At 43.8% G+C, this 20,515-nt stretch overlaps 1 protein-coding gene and 1 long non-coding RNA gene across 3 annotated transcripts in view; one reads left to right on the top strand and one right to left on the bottom strand.

Moving 5' to 3' along the window:
* PCSK9 (proprotein convertase subtilisin/kexin type 9) overlaps positions 1-13,212 on the bottom strand; it is a 36,625-nt gene extending 23,413 nt beyond the window's left edge. Inside the window, exons 1-2 of the mRNA XM_042466207.1 lie at positions 12,324-13,212; positions 5,709-5,900 (exon numbers count right to left, since the gene is read on the bottom strand). Coding sequence (XP_042322141.1) covers positions 5,709-5,900; positions 12,324-12,569 — 438 coding nt within the window. The 5' untranslated portion in view covers positions 12,570-13,212. The remainder of the gene's footprint in view (positions 1-5,708; positions 5,901-12,323) is intronic.
* Positions 13,213-13,704: 492 nt separating this feature from the next.
* The window catches only part of LOC121930051, a 38,608-nt gene continuing 31,797 nt past the window's right edge, over positions 13,705-20,515 (top strand). For both annotated transcript variants that reach the window (XR_006103808.1, XR_006103807.1), the window contains exons 1-3: positions 13,705-13,916; positions 17,035-17,222; positions 20,084-20,180. This is a non-coding gene — a long non-coding RNA (uncharacterized LOC121930051). The remainder of the gene's footprint in view (positions 13,917-17,034; positions 17,223-20,083; positions 20,181-20,515) is intronic.

Here is a 20,515-nt window from a genome sequence, read left to right as displayed (position 1 = left end):
GGTTTTTTCCACCTTTTCAATCCCATTTTTGTATGGGATTTCCCCCATGTGATAAACTCCTATGTCTAGTCAACACATACATAGGATATTGGAACACACTGAAGACTGGTCTACACTGTTTATCTCCAATTGGTGGTCAAGCACAGTTAGGCCACATCCTGTCACCCAGTGGATTGCAACAGCAGCATTTCCACTAGAAGGAAGGACGGAAGGATGGACAGACAGAAGTTAGGTCCAAGGCCTGAGAAGAGTTGTAGACCACTGTTGTATTTTGAAGCACTTCCAGCATCCTGGGAGATTCTGGAAGTTGGGTGAGGGGAAGAACTTTGCTTTGCTTTGCTCTGCTCTGTGTGTGGCTCTTGGGCAGCTTTTTATCCATATGACTGTACCTGGGAATTTGTGGGCACAAAATATTACCAACAACCTGCCTATGTTTTTAACTCCTTCTGGGAATGTATATATAACATCATCCTTATTTAGCTACAAGTTCTGTGATATTTGGGGGAATGTTATACAACAAATATCATACTACTTCTGGTTTCACTTTCTTCATGGGAAAGTGAAGGTACTGCTCATGATTACCACTGGGAAATATTAGGTTCAAGCAGCAGACAGATTCATAAATCTTCTCACTTAACTATTTTAGAATGGGGTGAAATGAAACCAGTATTTGATGCAGAGTGATACATAGGTTTAACTTTGAATGCTTCCCAATCCAAACAGATCAAATGAGGCATCGAAAAACAACTGTAACATCTCTTTCTTTGTAACCCTGAGTGTCTGCATGTTCTCATGGTGTCTGAGCCCTCACTCACCAGCCAGATGGAACAAGGAAAGGAAAAAGGAAGGGAAGAGGAAGGGAAGGTTGAAAGGATGGAAAGGAGGAAGATGTGGCATTTTGAAGGCTGAGCCCAAAAGATGGCATTAGAAAGAAAAATGAGAGGTTGAAAGTGAAGGGATGGAGGAAGGTAAGTGACCATGAGAGAAGGGCAAAGGACAAGGTCAGGAATGAAGGAGGAACATGTGGAAGGTTGAGGATGGGGAAGAAGAAAGGTAAGTGAGGCTGAAAGAAAGGGGATAAATGAATGAGAAAAATGGAAACATTAGAAAGGTGAGGAAGAAACAGCATCTGATTTATGAACACGCTCAGTAACCTACAGTTTAGGGCCTCAGATAATCCACATTCTCAGATTCCAAAAATCTAAAAATAACTGCTAGTATACATTGGGGGAAAGAGTCAGGGTCATGCTATGCTGGCTCTTAAATTTTAGAGGCCTCAGCATGTCTTAATCCTGTCCTGGGGAAAAGGGTAATAAGGCGGGGAAGAAAGTAAAAGAAGAAGGTGAGCAGCATCAACAGCATGAAGTAGAGGGGTGCGAAGCAAGCAAAAACAGGAAGAAACGTTGTTTCTATCCTTTATACCATAATCAATATCCCCATAGAAAATTATTTAAGCTCCCAAGTGCATCCATTGTTCCGGGTCCTGTTCTCTGGAGCAGCAGAAAACAAGCTTGCTCCCTCTTCAATATGACATCCCTTCAAATATTTAAACAGGGCGATCATATCACCTCTTAACCTTCTTTTCTCCAGGCTAAACATCCCCAGCTCCCTAAGTTGTTCCTCATAGGACATGGTTTCCAGACCCTTCACCATTTTTGTCGCCCTCCTTTGGACACGCTCCAGTTTCTCAATGTCCTTTCTGAATTGTGGCGCCCAGAACTGGACACAATATTCTAGGTGGGGCCTGACCAGAGCAGAATACAGTGGCACTATTACTTCTCTTGATCTAGACACTATACTTCTATTGATGCAGCCTAAAATAGCATTGGCCTTTTTAGCTGCCGCAACACACTGTTCACTCATGTTCAACTTGTGGTCTACTTGGACTCCTAGATCCCTTTCACACGTAGTTTCATTCAGCCAGGTGGCACCCATCAAGTGATTTTCATAAACATTTTCAGTGATGACTGAAATTCAAGAACTTAGTTTGTTCACATATAGAAAATTCAATATTATGGCATTACCATGAACTTACAGTATGAAATGGATCTCTCTCTCTTACATCTAATTCTGGGTAGTTATGGCGGGATACAGACCACCCACAAAGGGCGGTCTGCCGCCGCCCTGGTTTGCTGCGCAAGGGAGCCGCAGTGGACAAACCGCGCAGCTCCCTCACACAGCAAAAAGAACCTGCAAAAAGCGGGTTCTTTCTGCAGTTCCGTTATGACGCTGCAAGGCGCCAATGGCGCACTTGTGGCATCACAAAGGCGCTGGGACATGCGGACGCTACATGTATGTACAGGGCGCCGCCATTTTGACACCCTCATCACGTGTGAAGGGCAAGTCGTGTTTGGAAGCGCCGCCCCTCGCATGTCATGATGGCGCCCCGTACGGCCCGTCTATCCAGCGCCTATAATACCTATTTCAATTGCAAACACCTTTGGTATCACTTCATAAATGTGTGCTATTTGCTTGCCTTACTTCCAGCTGCTTAGAATAATTTTTTTTTAGCTTACCAATAACCCAGTGAGTTTAAACTAAAAGTCTACGGCCAATTATTCAACATATAGATAAATCCCTCTGATTCAATTCATTTACTCTAGCTGGGGCTCACAACATGATTCAAGCCAGTCTCTTGCCTCTTACCATGCTTTGTCATTGTAATTAGCTGTCAAGGTGGCTTCAATTTATGATGACCTTATGAATAATGGATGACCATTCTGCCTAAAGTTCAATTTCCTGGATGAACTGGGGTCTGCAATCAGGTTTCCAAAATCCAAACCCACCCCAACACTCTAAACCAGCATGGCTCTCCCGAGGCAGCTGAGCTGCAACTTCCATCAGTCACAGCCACAACAGCTGGTGGAGAAAAATTATGGGAGGTGCAATCCAACAGCATCTGGAGGGAGACGCTGTCCCCATCCCAGCTCCAAACCACTGTACCATACTGTAGCAATGTAGGGGGATGGGGAAATGTCCACTACAGGTTGATCCTCCCTTATCCTAAATGCTTAGGACCAGAAATGTATGGGATTTGGGATTTTTTATTTTATTTTGGATTACCTGTATTTGCATATATGTAATGAGATATCTTGGAGAAGGGACCCAATTTCATTTACGTTTAATATGCACCTTATACACATAGCATGAAGGTAATTTTATACACTATTTTTAATAATTTTGTGCTTGAAAGAAAGTTTGTGTACACTGAATCATCACCAAGCAAAGGTTTCACTATCTCAGCCACTCATGTAAAGCATTTTGGGTTTTGGAACATTTTGGATTTTGCAATTCCAGATAAGGGAGACTCAACCTCTACTATGTTTTTCTATAGAAAATATCCTCTTTCCAAAAATGCACTTTTTCAGAAAATCAGTATCATCATGAATCAATTAGCATCAATTAGCACTTGATAATATACCAGTGAAATTAGTCAATTCATCCAGTTCTGGCTACAGGGGGAAATCATTTGAGATACCTTTACCTTATGTAAAACTGACATGGTGTACTTTGTTTAGTTTTGGATCCCTAAGCAAATCCACATTTATTTAAGCAATTCCCGAAAACTCACAGCACTACCACATTATATTTTTTCAAAAGACCCACATATTTTAATGTGCCCTTATAGGAGTTTATCACATGATTGAAATTGGAAGTATAATCCAGTGTCATCCTGAATGCAATCATGCATATTCACGTTATTGCACGAAAGGTTATCACACGCAATTGCTGGCAGTCCGAATGCACTCCGAACGCAATCACGTGTTAATCCACAGTTAAGTAAATTCTGACAACTAGCGAAGTCACAAACCCTATTCCTAGATAACTTAGTGTGCTGTTGTTTGGTATAATGTGCATGTCTCCTTTGGTCCTGGTTCCCCCCTCCAGAAAGGGGGGGTCCCATGAAGCCACACTGCCATTCCCATGACATACTTGCAAACAAGCTTGTAAAATGTGGGCTAGACAAAGGAACTGTTACATGGATCTGTAATTGGTTGACCGGCCGAACCCAAAGGGTGCTCAACAATGGCTCCTTTTCATCCTGGAGAAAAGTGACCAGTGGGGTCCCACAGGGCTCTGTCCTGGGCCCAGTGCTATTCAACATCTTTATCAATGACCTGGATGACAGAATTGGGAGCATACTTATCAAATTTGCAGATGACACCAAATTAGGGGGAATAGCTAATACCCCAGAGGACAGGATCAAGATTCAAAATGACCTGAATAGACTAGAAAGCTGGGCCAAAGCTAACAAAATGAAATTCAACACGGATAAATGTAAGGTATTGCACTTAGGGCGGAAAAATAAAATGCACAGATATAGGATGGGTGACACCTGGCTGAATGAAACTACATGTAAAAGGGATCTAGGAGTCCAAGTTGAACATGAGTGAACAGTGTGATGCGGCAGCTAAAAAGGCCAATGCTATTTTAGGCTGCATCAATAGAAGTATAGTGTCTAGATCAAGAGAAGTAATAGTGCCACTGTATTCTGCTCTGGTCAGGCCCCACCTAGAATATTGTGTCCAGTTCTGGGCACCACAATTCAGAAAGGACATTGAGAAACTGGAGCGTGTCCAAAGGAGGGCGACAAAAATGGTGAAGGGTCTGGAAACCATGCCCCATGAGGAACGACTTAGGGAGCTGGGGATGTTTAGCCTGGAGAAAAGAAGGTTAAGAGGTGATATGATAGCCCTGTTTAAATATTTGAAAGGATGTCATATTGAAGAGGGAGCAAGCATGTTTTCTGCTGCTCCAGAGAACAGGACCCGGAACAATGGATGCAAGCTACAGGAAAAGAGATTCCACCTGAACATTAGGAGGAACTTCCTGACAGTATGGGCTGTTCGACAATGGAATGCACTCCCTCGGAGGGTGATAGAGTCTCCTTCCTTGGAGGTCTTTAAACAGAGGCTGGATGGCCATCTGTCAGGGATGCTTTGATTTGGATTTCCTGCATGGCAGGGGGTTGGACTGGATGGCCCTAGTGGTCTCTTCCAACTCTACGATTCTACGATTCTATGATTCTGCTTCAATTTTGCTTCCGCTTGTCCTTCAGCATTGCTGAGGCCGGGGGGGGGGGGGGGGGTGCTGCCTGCTAATTAAGAGGCATGGACCGGGAGCTATTGGATAACCACTATATTCACATTTTAACGCGACAAACGTGAATATATACTCATTTTAACGTGAATAGAGCATGTTCTTTCAACCATTCTTCCCGCCCCACTCCAACCTCTTTTGTAAGTTGTGGGGTTCCTTGGTTCCTCTCTCTCACTTGCCTAAATATGCTATGCTCCAGTCATCTGGAGTCTCACTGAGTATGTGCAAGGGTGCCAATTCGCAATTAAGAACCCACCAATGTGATGGCTTACTTTGCACAGAATCTGGGTCGCGTTCAGGGAGGCCATTACAGCGAATTTAAGGTGTGATAAGTAATCATGTAATTGCGTGAATTTTTGAACTGACCTCGCTAACTTCTCTTTATAAATTGAGAGCCTCCCATCCCATGTGATATCCTCCAGAGTAAAAGATCCCAGTATCCTATGTTCAATTAAAAGTTCAATTAAAATCCAGATTTTCAAAAGTAATGCATTATTGGTCTCCTGTATGTTATGCTTAACCATCTTGGAAGCCAGAGCTGAAAGAAAGATGTACATTTTTTAAACAAAAGGCAACAACCTATAAATATGATAAAAAGAGGAACTTACCATGTGTAACACATCGCTACTCATTTTTACCACAAAGCCCTGGAACAGGTCCTCAAAGATATGGAGGATTTTCGTCAAGTAGCCATGCTTGGCTGCTCTAACTTGCAGATGCTTGGCTGTTCGTGATATCTGGGATTTAAGGGTTTCCTCCTTAAGCACAACAATATAATGTCCAGGTAAGCGCCACGCATCCTGTGTTTAAGCAGAAAGAAACAGCGAAGTGGCTACAGGTACATTTCAACTGTGTTCATTTAACAACAATATATACCTATGAGGATGCTCTGACCACAATGCAATTCTGGTGGAGAAAAGTCTGGGCTCTCTACCACACAGAGGTTCAGCAACACTGTGGAACCATGACCCAAGCAACAAAAGGAGTTTTTACTCAACAGGACTGATGACATCTGGCACTGCTCCACAGCTTCCCTCTTCCTTCCAAGCTTATCTGCAATCGGCACAGTTAATGGGAGAAACTCCTGGGGAATCCTAAGCTGTGTATGTGGATCACAGCTTTAAGAAGTAATTCTGCAAATTAAACTGCTGGAATTCCCCAGCTAGTGCAGGCACTCGCCAGACTGGCTAGTCAAGTGTGAGTGTCATAGGCCCCATACAGACAGGCCAAAATAAAGCTGCTTCGGACCACTTTGGAGGTATGCTATTGAAATGATGCATGTGTCCTAAGAGTATGGAAGCCACGCCAAAGCTACAATCCAGTCCTAAGGACTAAAGTGCAGCTTTGGCACAGCTTGTGGCCTCTTTAAGATGTGTGTGTCACTTAAACAGCATACTTCCAAAGTGGCTCAAAGCAGCTTTATTTTGGCCTGTCTGTATGGGGCCATAGTCACAAAGATAACTCATTCAAGCCATGAGAAAGACAGACACACCAAGAAAGGGAGCTAGAACAGGGCATTGTATCTGCTGAACACTAAGTACTGTTTATCCATTCACACAAACATATATGCATTAATTCCTCCCAGCTATTGCCTGTTGATTTATAACAACCCCATAAATTTGATAGGGTTTTCTTAGGCAAAGAACTGTTGTTCTTTTTGTTGGTTGCCTTCATCTCGTTTCCAATTTGTGATGTGGCAGCTAAAAAGGCCAATGCGATTTTAGGCTGTATCAACAGAAGTATGGTGTCTAGATCAAGGGAAGTAACAGTGCCACTCTATTCTGCTTTGATCAGGCCTCACCTGGAATACTGTGTCCAGTTCTGTGTCCAATTCAAAAAGGATGTTGAGAAACTGGAGCATCTCCAAAGGAGGGCAACTAAAATGGTGAAGGGTCTGACAATCTTACCTTATGAGGAAAGATGAAGGGAGCTGGGTATGTTTAACCTGGAGGAGACAGTTACCATAAGTGGTGATATGATACCCCTCTTTAAGTATTTGAAGGGGTGTCACACTGAGGATGGGGCAAGCTTGTTATCTGCTGCTCCAGAGACTAGAACACAGAACAATGGATGCAAGCTACAGGAAAAGAGACCCTACCTCAACATTAGGAGAAACTTCCTAACAGTAAGAGCTGTTCAACAGTGGAACACACTCCCTCGGAGTGTGGGGGAGTCTCCTTCTTTGGAGGTCTTTAAGCAGAGGCTGGATGGCCATCTGTCAGGGATGCTTTGATTGTGATTTTCTGCGTGGCAGGGGGTTGGACTGGATGGCCCTTGTAGTCTCTTCCAACTCTATGATACTATGATTTATGGCAACCCTAAGACAAATCTATCATGAGGTTTTCTGGTGGTGAGAGTGTGTGACTCACCCAAGATCATCCAGTGAGTTTCCATAGCCAAGCAGGGAATCGAACTCCCCCCCTTCACCCTGCCACCTATCCCATCATCCCCTGCCTGCTCAGACCCTCACTGAGCATGTGCAAGGGGGCCGATTCGAATAGTTGAATCTGCACCGGTGTGGTAAAACAATTTGCTTTCACTCCGCTTCCCCTTTGATTAGGAAAGGCAACCAGGTAGGAAAAAACATTGCGTTTTAATGTGAATTCGAACTGTTGGATGCGCAGTCACATCGGTACTGAGTTGCACAACTCCTGTGTGATAAGGGTCAATGGCACAGACACTCTCACAAACATTTGAACATATAGTTTACACAAAATGTGAACAGAAGTTTCCTACTTACGGCAACCCTAAGGCAAACCAATCACAGGCTTTTGTGGGGATGAGAGTGTGTGACTCACGCATGATCACCCAGTGGTTTTCCTTAGCCAAGCATGGAATCAAACCCCAATCTCCAGTTCCATGAATGAAAAGCAGTGCTAAAATTACTCATTCTTTGCAGGATAATGCTGCGATTATGACAATGTTTTGCGACATCTGCTAATTTTAAACAATTGCACGATAGTGATAGGAACATCCTACTATGCTCCCATCACTTTTCACTGTATGAAAGAGTCCATAGTAGTCAAATGCTCAAACCACTACACCATGCTGGGAAGAAATACTCTGAAATATAGCCTAGAGCACCTGCTATTCACTGGCATTCTCTCATCCAAGGACTAACAAAGGCTGACCCTGCTTAGCTTACAAGATCAGAAAGGATCTGGTGCCTTTAAGGTATTTAAGCCCTAGTATAACTTTACTCTTGCACCAGAGTACAATTCAGAAAAGAACACAGGAACAGACACTTTCGCAAACATTTGAAGGTATAGTTTACAAAGAGTGTAAACAGATGTACAACATAATATGTGAACATCTCTACTATCTGTTTTCTCTGAGGAATGCATCAGTTTAACACCATGGTGGAAAGGGAGCAGAAAGAGCAGCGAGTGCATTAGTTAACCAGTCCGCTGATTTCATGTTCTGTATGTCTGAATGTATTCTTTTCCCTGCCTGCTGTGGGAAGAAGACTGTTGTATCAGCATGGGACAACTGAGCAGAACAGGTCAGCAACAAAACAATGCCATTTGTAAAGGGGTGTGCAATATGCTTTTTTCTGGTACACTTTTGGTGCACTTGCATCCTCAAATCTGCTACACCTATTTCTAGGACAAATTGCAACAGAAATGCACAGCTACAGCAACATGGTTTTTGTTTATTAAAAAAAAAATACTTATGATGGAATGTGATTTTGAATGGAGGCAAAGAGGCACTTCCTTTTTTATACAGAACTTGATTTTTCTATTCTATATATTTCTTCCCCTACCCAGCAGCTTTTCTCTCTCCAGGATCCAAGCTCCAGCTGTGAATACAAATACATGGTACTCTGGTTTAAGGAATAAGGAGCTGAGGAGGGACTATTTGGGTTGGGAGAGGGCCAGAAAAGAAAAGCTAATCAAAAATCCAATGTTCTCTTCTTCTTCTTCTTCTTCTTCTTCTTCTTTTTTTTTTAAGTGACTTTGTAAGATACATTTCCAGCCCCTTAGGAGAGAGTGAAAACATGAGTATATATGAAAGACAATACTGAAAAAGGAACAAAGAAAAGCTAAGAATTTTGAAAAACAAATTATTGCTGAATCCCACTATAAAATAGTTCGTCTCTTTTCTCTCTTATTTCCAGATGTGTGAAGCTATAACTACCATCATTTCCAGCCATTACTGTCCCACAGCTGCTTTTCAGGGGTTCCAGTCATAGATCTCCCACATATCAAATTCCTCACCTCAAATGTATCTTTCAGCAATCTCCATTTGGCCACATGAGCTCCAAAGACACTTCCCTACATTCTTACCATTGGGGGGGGGGGAGAACAAAAATACAATGACCCTTCTTTTCTGTTAATAATTCTGCATGCTCAGCTAGAAATCCTAAATGTTTGCTTGCCCTACTTTCAGCCAAAAGGCCACTTGGTCATATGGAAGCTGCCCAGATTCCCAGATCCCTTGAAGCAGGGAGGTATCCTTAGAAATGACAGCTCAAATTTCCCTGCAAAGACAGCAGCTGGCCTCCTATACAGCACACAGCAGTTTAACAGTCAGTGACCTAAATCCTGTTGTTAATCTTGACTAGAGTAGACCCAATCAATCAGTGGGATTTGCCTACACATTGACTCACTATTCAACAACTGAATGAACAAGTCGACTCTAGGTGGGACTAACCAACAGGCCATACCAGCCATTTTCTATTAGGCAAAAACACTAGTGCAAATGGACAGGACAGGGTTCAAGTGCACTGTATAAATACATCTACTCAAAATAGGAACTGGAAGTATTCTAGAGACTATCTAAGACAATGTAATGCAAGATGCTTTGGGGACAATTCTGTCTGTGCATCCTCTTTGCACTCTCCAGACGTGAGATATCTAGTCCCATTATAAACAGACAAACAAAAGATCCAGCAGTTTTTTAAATGAATGGCTCCATCACAACACATCTCATCTCTGAGATCACAGGAGCTTAACAGTCAGATCTGCCTTTTAGCAGAGAATCGAGCTGTGAGTAAAGGCAAAACGCTACAGGTGCGGACTTGTAGAAAAACACCTGGGACGTGTCTGTGCATCAGCATGCTGCTGTGAATCTGTCACTACATGGGGCACTTGAAAAATTAAACACTTCAAATCCTTATTCCTAATCCCTTCCTCCTCACAAAAGCGCATTACATTTCTATAAAGCAGAACAAGACCACTTCGTAAGACACAAGAAATCCAAAATAACTTTAACACACCCCAGGGCAGGGAGGTGATCTGATACCAAATTCCGACAAAGTGCCTTTATATCAGCATTATTTAAAGTCATGATGATGAGATACTCAAGCACTGACCAACCCTCACATAACTACCATGTTCTGAACACTTCCCAAGATATTTTGCCACCTGAGGCAGAAGGCAAACTGTCCCATCTACTTACACCACATAGTGAGCCAGCGGAGAGGAAGGAATGGCCAGAGACCTCCAAACAAGGACAGGCTGGCCTGGCAGCTTTCTCCAGAATTTGTCTGAAGTAGATGTCTCTCTCTTGCCTAAGACCAAGGTATTCCAGATGTCTCCAATGCAAGGATGATCACCTTGGTTGATCACATAGGGAGATGGGAGTGGGGAAAGAACCAGTGTCCAAACCCAGGGGACCCAACTGTTGAAATGGTGCCCACATCATCAGGGCTTCCATGATGCCCGCTCTTGGGAATGCCAGGACCTTGCCCAAGAAGGAAGGAGGGGGGCTGTAATGAAGAGGGCACACAGGAATGTGCAGAAAGGGGAAGGTTGCTCACGACTGGGGACACATCTACCTACATTGTAGAAACAATGCCGTTTGACACCATCTGAAGTGCTGTAGTTCCAGCCTATGGAAGCCTGAGATCTGTTGTTTTACAAGGCCTGTCGCCTCCTTTGCCAAAAAAGAGTTGGCGCCTAGCAAAATGACAAATCCTGGGATTTAGTTGGATGGAAGTTTCAAGTGGTATGCAACTGCATGCCTTGAGGCTTGGACTACAACTCTGGAGATCAGAGTTCAATTCCCAGTTCAGCCATGAAACCCACTGGGTGACCTTGGGCAAGTCACACTCTCTCAACCTCCAGAGGAGGAGGATGGCAAACCTCTCTTCTGAACAAATCTTGCCAAGAAAACCCCACAATAGGTTTGCTTTAGGGTCATCATAAGTTGGAAACAACTTGCAAGGCATACAACATGCACACACACAGCGCCAGCCTATCGAATCCCGAGATTTGTAGTTTTACAAGGCCTGTTGCCTTCTCTGTCGGAGAACACTGGTGCCTGGCAAAACTGCAAATCCCAGGATTCTGTAGGATGGTGCCATGGCAGTTCCAAGTTAATTCAACCTGCATTGCTTCTGCAGGGTCAATGCACCAACATGGTCTAGTGGTTTGGGCATTGGACTATGAACTCTGGAGACCAGGGTTCAAATCTCAGCTCGGCCATGTAAAAGAGAAGCCGCTGGGTGACCCTGGGCAAGTCACACTGTCTCAGCCTCCAGAGGAGGGAAATGGAGAGCTTCCTCTGAAAAAACATGCCAAGAAAACCCATGCTAGGCTTGTGTTAGGGTTGCCGTAAGTCAGAAATGCCTTGAAGCTACACAACAAGAAGAAGATGCACCCAGAAGGAGAGCCATGGGAGACCCAAGCAGCCCCTTGCCTTTCAGATGGTTTCTTGCTAGCCAGACCAGGTTCGGTCTCCATTGACACCCAAAGGTCACCCAAAAAGCCAAGCCAAGCACCCAAGCAAGCAGAGCTCCTGGGCTTTTGACTCTGCTTGGTTTCCCAAGCCCCCAAAAAGCAAGAGATGAAGCCCCTTCTTCCTTCAGAGCCCTCCCCACAAAGAAGTAGTAGGACCTTCAAGAAAAAGGGAGGACAGGACCAAAGAAAAGCTCCAAAGAACTCCTCTGGAAGTGTCAACCTTAGTCCTGCCCCAAATGGAGGGCATTTTGGAATTCCAGCCAAACCAACGGTCCTGGAAAGGAGGACGCCTGGCCACCCTGGACTCCAAACACTCCTATTAGTCCTGCTTCAAACGGAGGACATTTTGGAATCCCTCCTGGAGAGGAATGGCGGGCTTGTCCTCGAAAAGGAGGACGTGCCAAAACCGACTCCTGTGAGGAATGCAAAGCCAGGCTCCCAATGGAGGGCACTTTGGGATTCTCCCTGCGGAGGTCGTGGGATGGAGGAGGGCAGGTCCGGGGAAAGGAGGACGTCCTCCTGTGCTGGGGAGGGGGTCACCTTCTGGCTCCGGTGGAAGGCGGCCGGGGCGCTAGTCCTGGCTCTTGCCGCCGCCGGGTCGGGGCTGCTGGGGCTCTCCTCCTGGAGGAAGGCGAAGAGGGGCTCCTGGTCGTCGTGGTCCTGGCCATCCTGGCCCCGGAGCTCTGGGTCCGGCTCTGAAGGAGAAGGAGGCAGCCCGGCCAAGGCGCCCAGCAGGAGCAGAAGGAGGGAGAGCAGGGGCAGCAGGGGAACCCGACCCAGAGCCATCCCTCAGGACCAAGGAGAGAGAGAGAGAGAGAGAGAGAGAAAGAGGGAGAAATTGTGGGGGGGGGAATGTGTATGCGACAGAATGGGTGAAAGAACGGGTGCAAGTGTGAGAATGGGTGAGAGAGAGAGAGAGAGAGAGAGAGAGAGAATGTGTGTCAGTGTGTGTGTGTGAGAGAGAGAGAGAGAGCGAAGAAGGCTGAGAGCCCTTAACCTAGAACCCCGGCGCCACCGCGCGAGCAGAGCCTAGAACCCGTCCGGGTGGCTGCTCTGTGCGGAGGCTGTGCGGGAGGAGGAGCCCAAGGGCACAACCCCCCTCCCGGCCCCTTCCCTGCTCCCTTCCATGTGCTGCTGCTCCTCTCTCTCTGAGTCTTTGGGGCGGGGAGGATGCTGCCAGATCACGCCACTCTTGGCCCATCGGACCATACTCCTTTGTGAAACATTAATTGGGGTTGTGTGTGTGTGTGAGTGTGTGTTTTCTCATTGGGCTTCTACCCCTGGGGTGCCTCCTCCTGGCGTCGTGTTACATGGGTTGGGTTGCTTCTTTTTGTTCTTTGCGTGGGTTTGGGGGGAGTGTTGGGTTCAAATTCCCCAACTCAGCCCAGACAAAGCAAATGTGCTCCGTGCCTGAACACGACTGGAGGCCTGTGGCTGCAGGCAGCAGGGGGAAGCAATGGGGAGGAAGGAAATGCCAGAGCTGAACCAGAGGCTTCTCATTGGCTGCATCCACACTGGAGAGAGAACCCAGTTTGGTACTGCTTTAACTCTTTCTGGCTCAAGGCAAGGGAATTCTGGGAGTTGGAGTATGTTGTGGGACCCAGAGCGGATCATGGGAATTGATGCAGAGGGGGGGAATACCAGGGCCACAGCAGACATGCATGTCACACCAAACAACATCACATTGAATGTGAAATGGCCTGGGAATAGGATTTGTGAGTTCCCTAGTTCACCAAATTTACTTGTGGACTGATGCGCAATTGCGTTCGGAGTGCGTTCCAAATGTAAGCAAATGCATTTGATAACCTTTAGCGCAATAACCTGAATACGCAGGATTGCGTTTGGGATGACACTCACTGGATTATACTTTCAGTTGTGGGATAATGACCATTGTGTAAAGTGAAAAGCATGGGAGGAGTAACAGGTGAAATATAAGTTGTTTTGGAGGCAGTAAATCTAAGATGGCCCATATTCACACATGAATGTTGTCTCTTGATAAGAGACTCAGTGCTGCAGTTGCGAATGTAGTGACTACTTCCCATTTCAAAAGACCATCATGCTGATGGATGAAAAAAGGAGGCATCTGCTTGTCAACTCAGAGACAACAAGTCTGGCAGAGTTCATGGAGACTTGGTAAGTGTGTGCAGCACTCCAGCCATAGATAGCCCTAGTGGCACAGGCTGAGTATCCCATATCCAGAATTAAAAACTCCACGGTATTTGGATGGTGACACTTTTTCTTTCAAATGGTTCAGTGTACAGAAACTTTAGTTTAGAATTATTAAAAATATTGCATATACAATTACCTTCAGGCTATGTGTATAAGGTGTATACAAAGCATAGTTTAATATTTAGACTTGGTCCCCATCTCCAAGATATCTCATTGTGTACATGCAAATATTCCAAAATTACAATAATAATAATAATTATAATAAAATTGAAATCCAACACACTTCTGGTCCCAGCATTTCAGACAAGGGAGGCTCAACCTGTATTGCAAGAGAACTGGTGTGGGAACAGTACCTAGAAGAATTAATGGGATGATCAGGCAGAAGGAAAGTGTAGTCTGTCTGCCTATTTTGAAATGCTGGCGTTGGCAATTACAAGGCTTTCATATAAAGTGCATATATCACAAATCCAGCCCTGCTCCATCTTCTCTCTGTGTGGCTGTGTGCCTCCAAGCTGTTTCCAACATATGGTGACTCTAAAGCAGTATTATGGAGTTTTCTTGGCAAGGTTTGTTCAAAGAAGTTTGCTTTTGCCTCCCTCTGAAGAAGAGAAAGTGTCACTTGCTCAAAGTCGACCAGTGGGCTTCCATGACTGAGAGGGGATTGAAACCCTGGTATCCTATTCCAACCCTCAGACCACCACTACAAGCTGGCTCCTTAGATGAGCTCTCTTTTGTGAGCTGATCTTTATTTCTGAGGCAGTAAATGGTGGAACACCATAGCCCTGCTTGCAACAGTCTTAAACTAGGTGCCTCGACACAGAATGATAATGGACCACCACAGAAGTGAATTATACAAGAGGCAACATTGCAGATGAAACATCATCAGTTTTGCATAAGTTTTCAGAAGATGGTTTTCAGTTTGAAAGTTAAGAATTAAGTTGAGGGAAGTTCTTGACAGTGAGAACAGTTTGACAATGGAACCTATGTTCTAGTCACATGACACAGTTCTAGTGCTACATTCCACTTAACTGCCATGGTAGCATCCATGATAACCTGGGATTGGCAATTTAGGGAGAGGCATTTAGAAATCTCAGCCAGAGACGCCTGGTGCTTCATGAAACTACAAACCTCATGATCCTATAAAATGGAACCATGGCAATTAAAGTGGAATAACAGTGTTATAATTGCATAGTGTGAATGGGCCCCTAGAGGAATAGTGGGCTCCTCCTTGATGAATATCAAGCTGAGGATTGCTCCAGCTGAGGATTTACTGTATTTTACTTTATCTCTGGCAGAATGCTGAGCCACATGGTTTACCAGTCCCACTTCAATACTTTGTGATTCTGTAATACTAAGATAAATTACTCTACTAAATTGTAAGATAAATTGTAAGCCAATGATAACCCATTGCCAAAGAGAGGTAATAGCATAGGAAGAATGACAAAAATGATGAACAATATTTTTCCGTAAGCATTTTCAGTGTGGCCAGGACACCTCAAGAATAATGCCATTGTAAAATGCCAGCCAAGGATTTCTGTGTGAGGAAAAAAACTATCAGGGAAAATAACAACAGGGAGTTCAAGACCTTGCTTGGAAATCCTGCAAAGCAGCTCAACCTTGAGATGTTTTGTGTTTGGTGCTTAATCGTGTTCAGACACAAAATTCCAACATGTTTCAGTGACATTGATTTTTCAGCCTGCGTTTCTCTCGCTGCTATGATTGTAGATATTGAGCAGCTTCTTGGGACTTACCAGTGTGAAATACTCTCCTCTGGAGAGGGGAGAGCTTACAGATTTTACAAACTTAAAAGGAAAGAGAGGAAGGAAGAATAAATGATGTGAAATAAATGGTTGTGTTGCTGTGAAGAGAATCACTGGCTTCCCTCCTATTTACACCACTTTTAGATGCACTGTTCTGCACTTGAGGAGAGCATAGTTTTGTCCAGCTTTTAAAGGTTTAATAATACAGTAGCATAAGAATTCTGTGCACTGACATGGTCATGGAGGACTATTGTGTTATGTATATGTGTCTTCAAGTTGCCTGTCAGTTTATGGCAACGTCATGAATTTCATAGTGTTTCCTTAGGCTGCAGAACCTTTAATATCAATCACTGAAGGTCTGCAAAACTGAGGGGACCGGGGGGGGGGGGGGGTCAGGGGGGGGGGGGGGGGGGATGAAGGAGCAGGGGGCCGGGGTGGTGAAATCAGGGTGATCTTCCACACCAGACCAATTCGGATTGAAATCGAAGTGAGCTTGGAAACAATTTTTGTACATTCCCTTGTTACCAAGTTCACCTACATCAGGTGTCACTTTGGATTGACTTTGGATCCAGCTCGGAACGACTCCCCATAGAAAGCAATCACATGTGATAATCAATCATGTTATAACGTGAATTCACATGGTTGGATCTGAAGTGGCTTCGGATTGGAGTTGCTAAAACCGCTGTGTGATAAGGTCCTGTGTAACCGAGTAGCATCAGTTATTAGCAATAGAGAATATGCTAAGTAACCATTCTTTTGCTCTTGCTTTCATGATATTCTAATAATTACCATTGGATAATAATGATTGTTTTAATAAAGCCTGTTGGGGTTTGATTGTTTTGTAAAAAGGTACTAGCAAATTGTCAAAATTTATAATGACGTGCCTGTCAATATTGAGCCCCACCTACCTTAAAAACGATGTACCTGGAGAATGGTCCTGTCTCACATCTCCGTCTGTTCCTGTGAAGGTGTGAAGGGGATGGGACTGAAAGAAGGGCACCTCTTAAGAATTTCAGAGCTCAGACAGGCTCGTTTTATTTTGTATTTCTTTATTTTTTAAAAACAAACAAAACTAAAGGTATATTATTATTTTATACAACTAAATAGTACCTATCCCTTTATGTTTCACATCAAGATGGCGAAAACCAACTCCATTTTTTGCCTGTAGTCTGGATGGTGCAACAATTTCAATGAATTTAAAACAAATTTCAAAAGTGCATGGTTAGAATATTACTATTTTATAAACCACATCTGGCAAGTACTGTAATTTTGTTTTTTTGTGGAGCTGATGGTTTTTGTTGTTGTTTTTGCTTTTCTTTCAGAAGTTAGGAAAATAGTAACAGTTGTGAAGCATAGTGTGCAGTGGGAAGTAGGGGTGAAGAAGAGAAATATTAGTTGTGTGCCTTACAACCAAGGACAGCATGGCCACCTCAAAGAAGCTCCTTAAGAACACTGAATCTTAAGATCTGCATAAACCTCATCCAATAGCATTCTGAAGAGTCAAAATAAGGTGAGCCTGCATTTGGGGGTTAAAATTGATTGCATGGCTGAACTGTTTGGAAGCTTGCTTGTGTATTTTGCATATGTTCCAAGGATGTGGGTCTTCTGCTGAGAGGAAGTGAGCTGCTGACTTGACTTGGGGCAAAGCTAGCAGCCACTACTAGTACTACATACTAGCTGCCTCAGTCTCTGGAGCAGGGGTAGGCAACCTGCGGCCCGCGGGCTGGATGTGGCCCTGCAAGGCTTTGGGACCGGCCCCAGCCTGGTCCTGCCACCGATTGCCGCCGGAGCCTTTGTCCTATCAGGAGGAGGTGGGCAAGGGGGGCAAGCGGCAGGCAAGGGAGCAAGCGGCAGGCAAGGGGGGCAATTGTCTATAGAAGCCTCTGAAACATGCATTTATATTAACATTTTTTAAAAAATCAGCAAATTTTTAGCGTGTCCTCCATATTTTTTTTTAAAAAATATCCTCCATTTGAAATTTTTGTCCTACATTTGTCCTGGTTTGTTTATTTATTTAATTTTTTTAATTTAAAAAAAAAATTATTTATTTTTTGGCTTCGGCTCCCCAGTTGTCTGAGGAACAGCAACCCGGCCCCCGGCTCAAAAAGGTTGCCTACCCCTGCTCTGGAGCATGACAAATAGGAAGAGGAAAGCAGGCATTTTGCATGGGCATATCACACTATCATTTCAGGCCTAGAGTGATATGCTGCTCCCTACATAGGGAGATTTCACTTTGATGGTGAGAAATTGCAACATGAGTGCAATATTTGTTTTGTTGCTGGAGGATATGAGGAGCTATACCTACAATAAGTGCAAGCTGTCCTGCTGGAAGAAAAAGTGTGACAGCTTGAAGCCCATGTATCTAAACATCAACTTATTCTGGGGATGAAGATTTTCCAACAGAACAAAATAGACTCTCCTAGAAGAACAACACACGGCAGATGCCTCTAGGGAAGGGAACAATTCCCAAACACAGGAGCAGATTTGGAAAAACCTGACACAGAAATGCAGAACGGTCAGGAACCATGCTGCATGTTTGATGCTACATAATCAATTCTAAGCTCTTACCTTATTCATTGATTATGAGTCACAGAACAGAGACAACAGCCTACATCCCCAGAGAGCATGGAAGTAATCTTAGAGAATTTTGTGCTGAAGGGGCTCACACCAGTGCCAAGAATCTGATGGAACATGTTGTGTTGGCAGGTGATTCCCTGCTGAGAGGAGCAAAAGCAGTGGCGTGTAGTCCTGAGAGAGAAAAATACTAGAAACAAACAACTGAATTTCCTCTAGAAATAAGGTTATATAATGGAAGGTGCAGACGAGAATAAATAATTTTAGAATAACAATTCCTGGGCCACATGTGGGCATTTTCATGAGCTGCTTAGTGCTTAGTTTGAAGCCTCCTTAAAAGATTGGCTCCTACTCCAAGTACTAGAGGCAAACTGGCAAACCAAGGAGATTGGCAGTTGGTAGGATCCTCAAACTCTCATGTTCCAGAGTTTCACTGTGGGGAGCCAGCTATGGAGGATAAACTGCAGCAAAAAGCAAAGGTTAAAGGCTCTACTATGGTATCCTCATTCACTTCAAAGGCTTCTGAGCCACCAACACTGAAGGAGCAGGAGAGGAATTAATAGTTTGGATGTTCTCTCCTCATTTCATGAACATCCTGCTGGGCATCAAACAGCAAAGGCTTCTCTTGCCAAAAGAAGAGGAAAGCCAATAGTTTTGGGCTGAGTGAGATCCAGTAAGCTGCTTTGCTTTCCCCTAAAGAGGAACATCAGTTGCTCCTACAAACTGGGTTTTAAAAAATAATGCTTTCATTTTCAAATAGAAGATCTATTATTTTAAAAAGTTTGAATGGTAAAGCAGAATCTGCTTCACTGGCCATATAAAGCAAAAGTGGTTGGTATGCATGCAACTGGATGGGTTGAAGATGGACCAAGCTGACCAAGTTCAAAACTGTTAGAATGTATTAGAGAGAAAAACAGCAGCAGACCCTGTTAACAGCCTATATATCAGACACATGTACTGTTGCATTAGTTTTCATAAACAAGAATCTCTTTTATCAAATGGATTTTTAATGGTACTTCACAATTTATGGCTTAAACTAGGTGTGTGCAAGGGCTCTTCAATTCAGTTTGGAGCTCAGTTTGGTGATTGAGATGTGGTGCTGCTTCTGTGTGATCTGAACCTAACCAAGCTGCTTCAGATCACAAATCTGCATCAAGATTCATAAATCTTATTTTTAGGGTCTTAAGTTGTCCTGCATTGGGAGTCCCAAAATAGCTATAATTTTCCATATTTTTACACAAATGTATAGGGGTCTAAATACTTTGATAAAGCCAGATCCTGTCTGATACTGGAAGCTAAGCAGCATAAGAACTGGCTAGTACTTGGATGGGATGCTGCCAATGAATCCCAGATGGTGTAGGTGATATTTAATACAGAGGAACTGGCAAAAACCCTCTGTGTATTCCTTGCCTAAGAAAACCCTATGAAATCATGAGGGTTGCAATGAGTCTACAGGCTATTTGAAGGCTCATATACAAATGCACACACAATTCAGAGACATGACAGTCCTATGAATGCAAAACCCTTGCCAAGTTGCAAACTTTAAATTTGCCCCTCTCCAAACAAATGAAATATATTTTTGAAATATGTAGTCTGCTGCATATTCATGTTTGGAACTCATGTTGGTTTCTTCATGCTAGTGTCTGTGTCTGCTTTTGAGCAATAAGCATCTTTGCTTGTGCTGCTTTTGTATTGTGTGTGTGTGTGTGTGTGTGTGTGGCTGTAGGAACAAGAGAGAAACAGAGTGAAGTATACTGTATGGCACCCTTTCCTAATGGACATAATTCTGCTTCCCAGATTTGAATGCTTCAGCTCCCAAGGTTCCGTGTTTAAGTACTACTATACAGAAGAGTACAACTAAAAACCAGACATAATTGTCAAAGTTTACTGCAATGTAAGTGAACAAAATCCAGCAATCTCCCATTCTCTACCACCCCACCACTGCATTTTTCTTATATGATATATTTGGAGACACACTTGTTTGGCTTCAAACTAAGCCTATCTGCCATTACACCTGATCTGGATTGACCTGCTTAATTTTGCAATTTGGAGTTTGCTTGATATACCTTAAATCGTTATCTGGTGCATCCAAAGGGACATATTATACAAGAGGACCTGTGTTGGTCTCTTGCAACAAAAGCAACAAAAACCACCTCCAAACTATTTATTGTGCCAGGAAACTTTATGATCAAGAGTTTCCTTCATTATAGGAATGGAAAGAAGGCATCC

Source organism: Sceloporus undulatus, chromosome 4, assembly GCF_019175285.1.
Source record: "Sceloporus undulatus isolate JIND9_A2432 ecotype Alabama chromosome 4, SceUnd_v1.1, whole genome shotgun sequence".
Classification (NCBI taxonomy): Eukaryota; Metazoa; Chordata; class Lepidosauria; order Squamata; family Phrynosomatidae; genus Sceloporus; species Sceloporus undulatus.
This window is presented reverse-complemented; position numbering and strand designations above follow the sequence as displayed.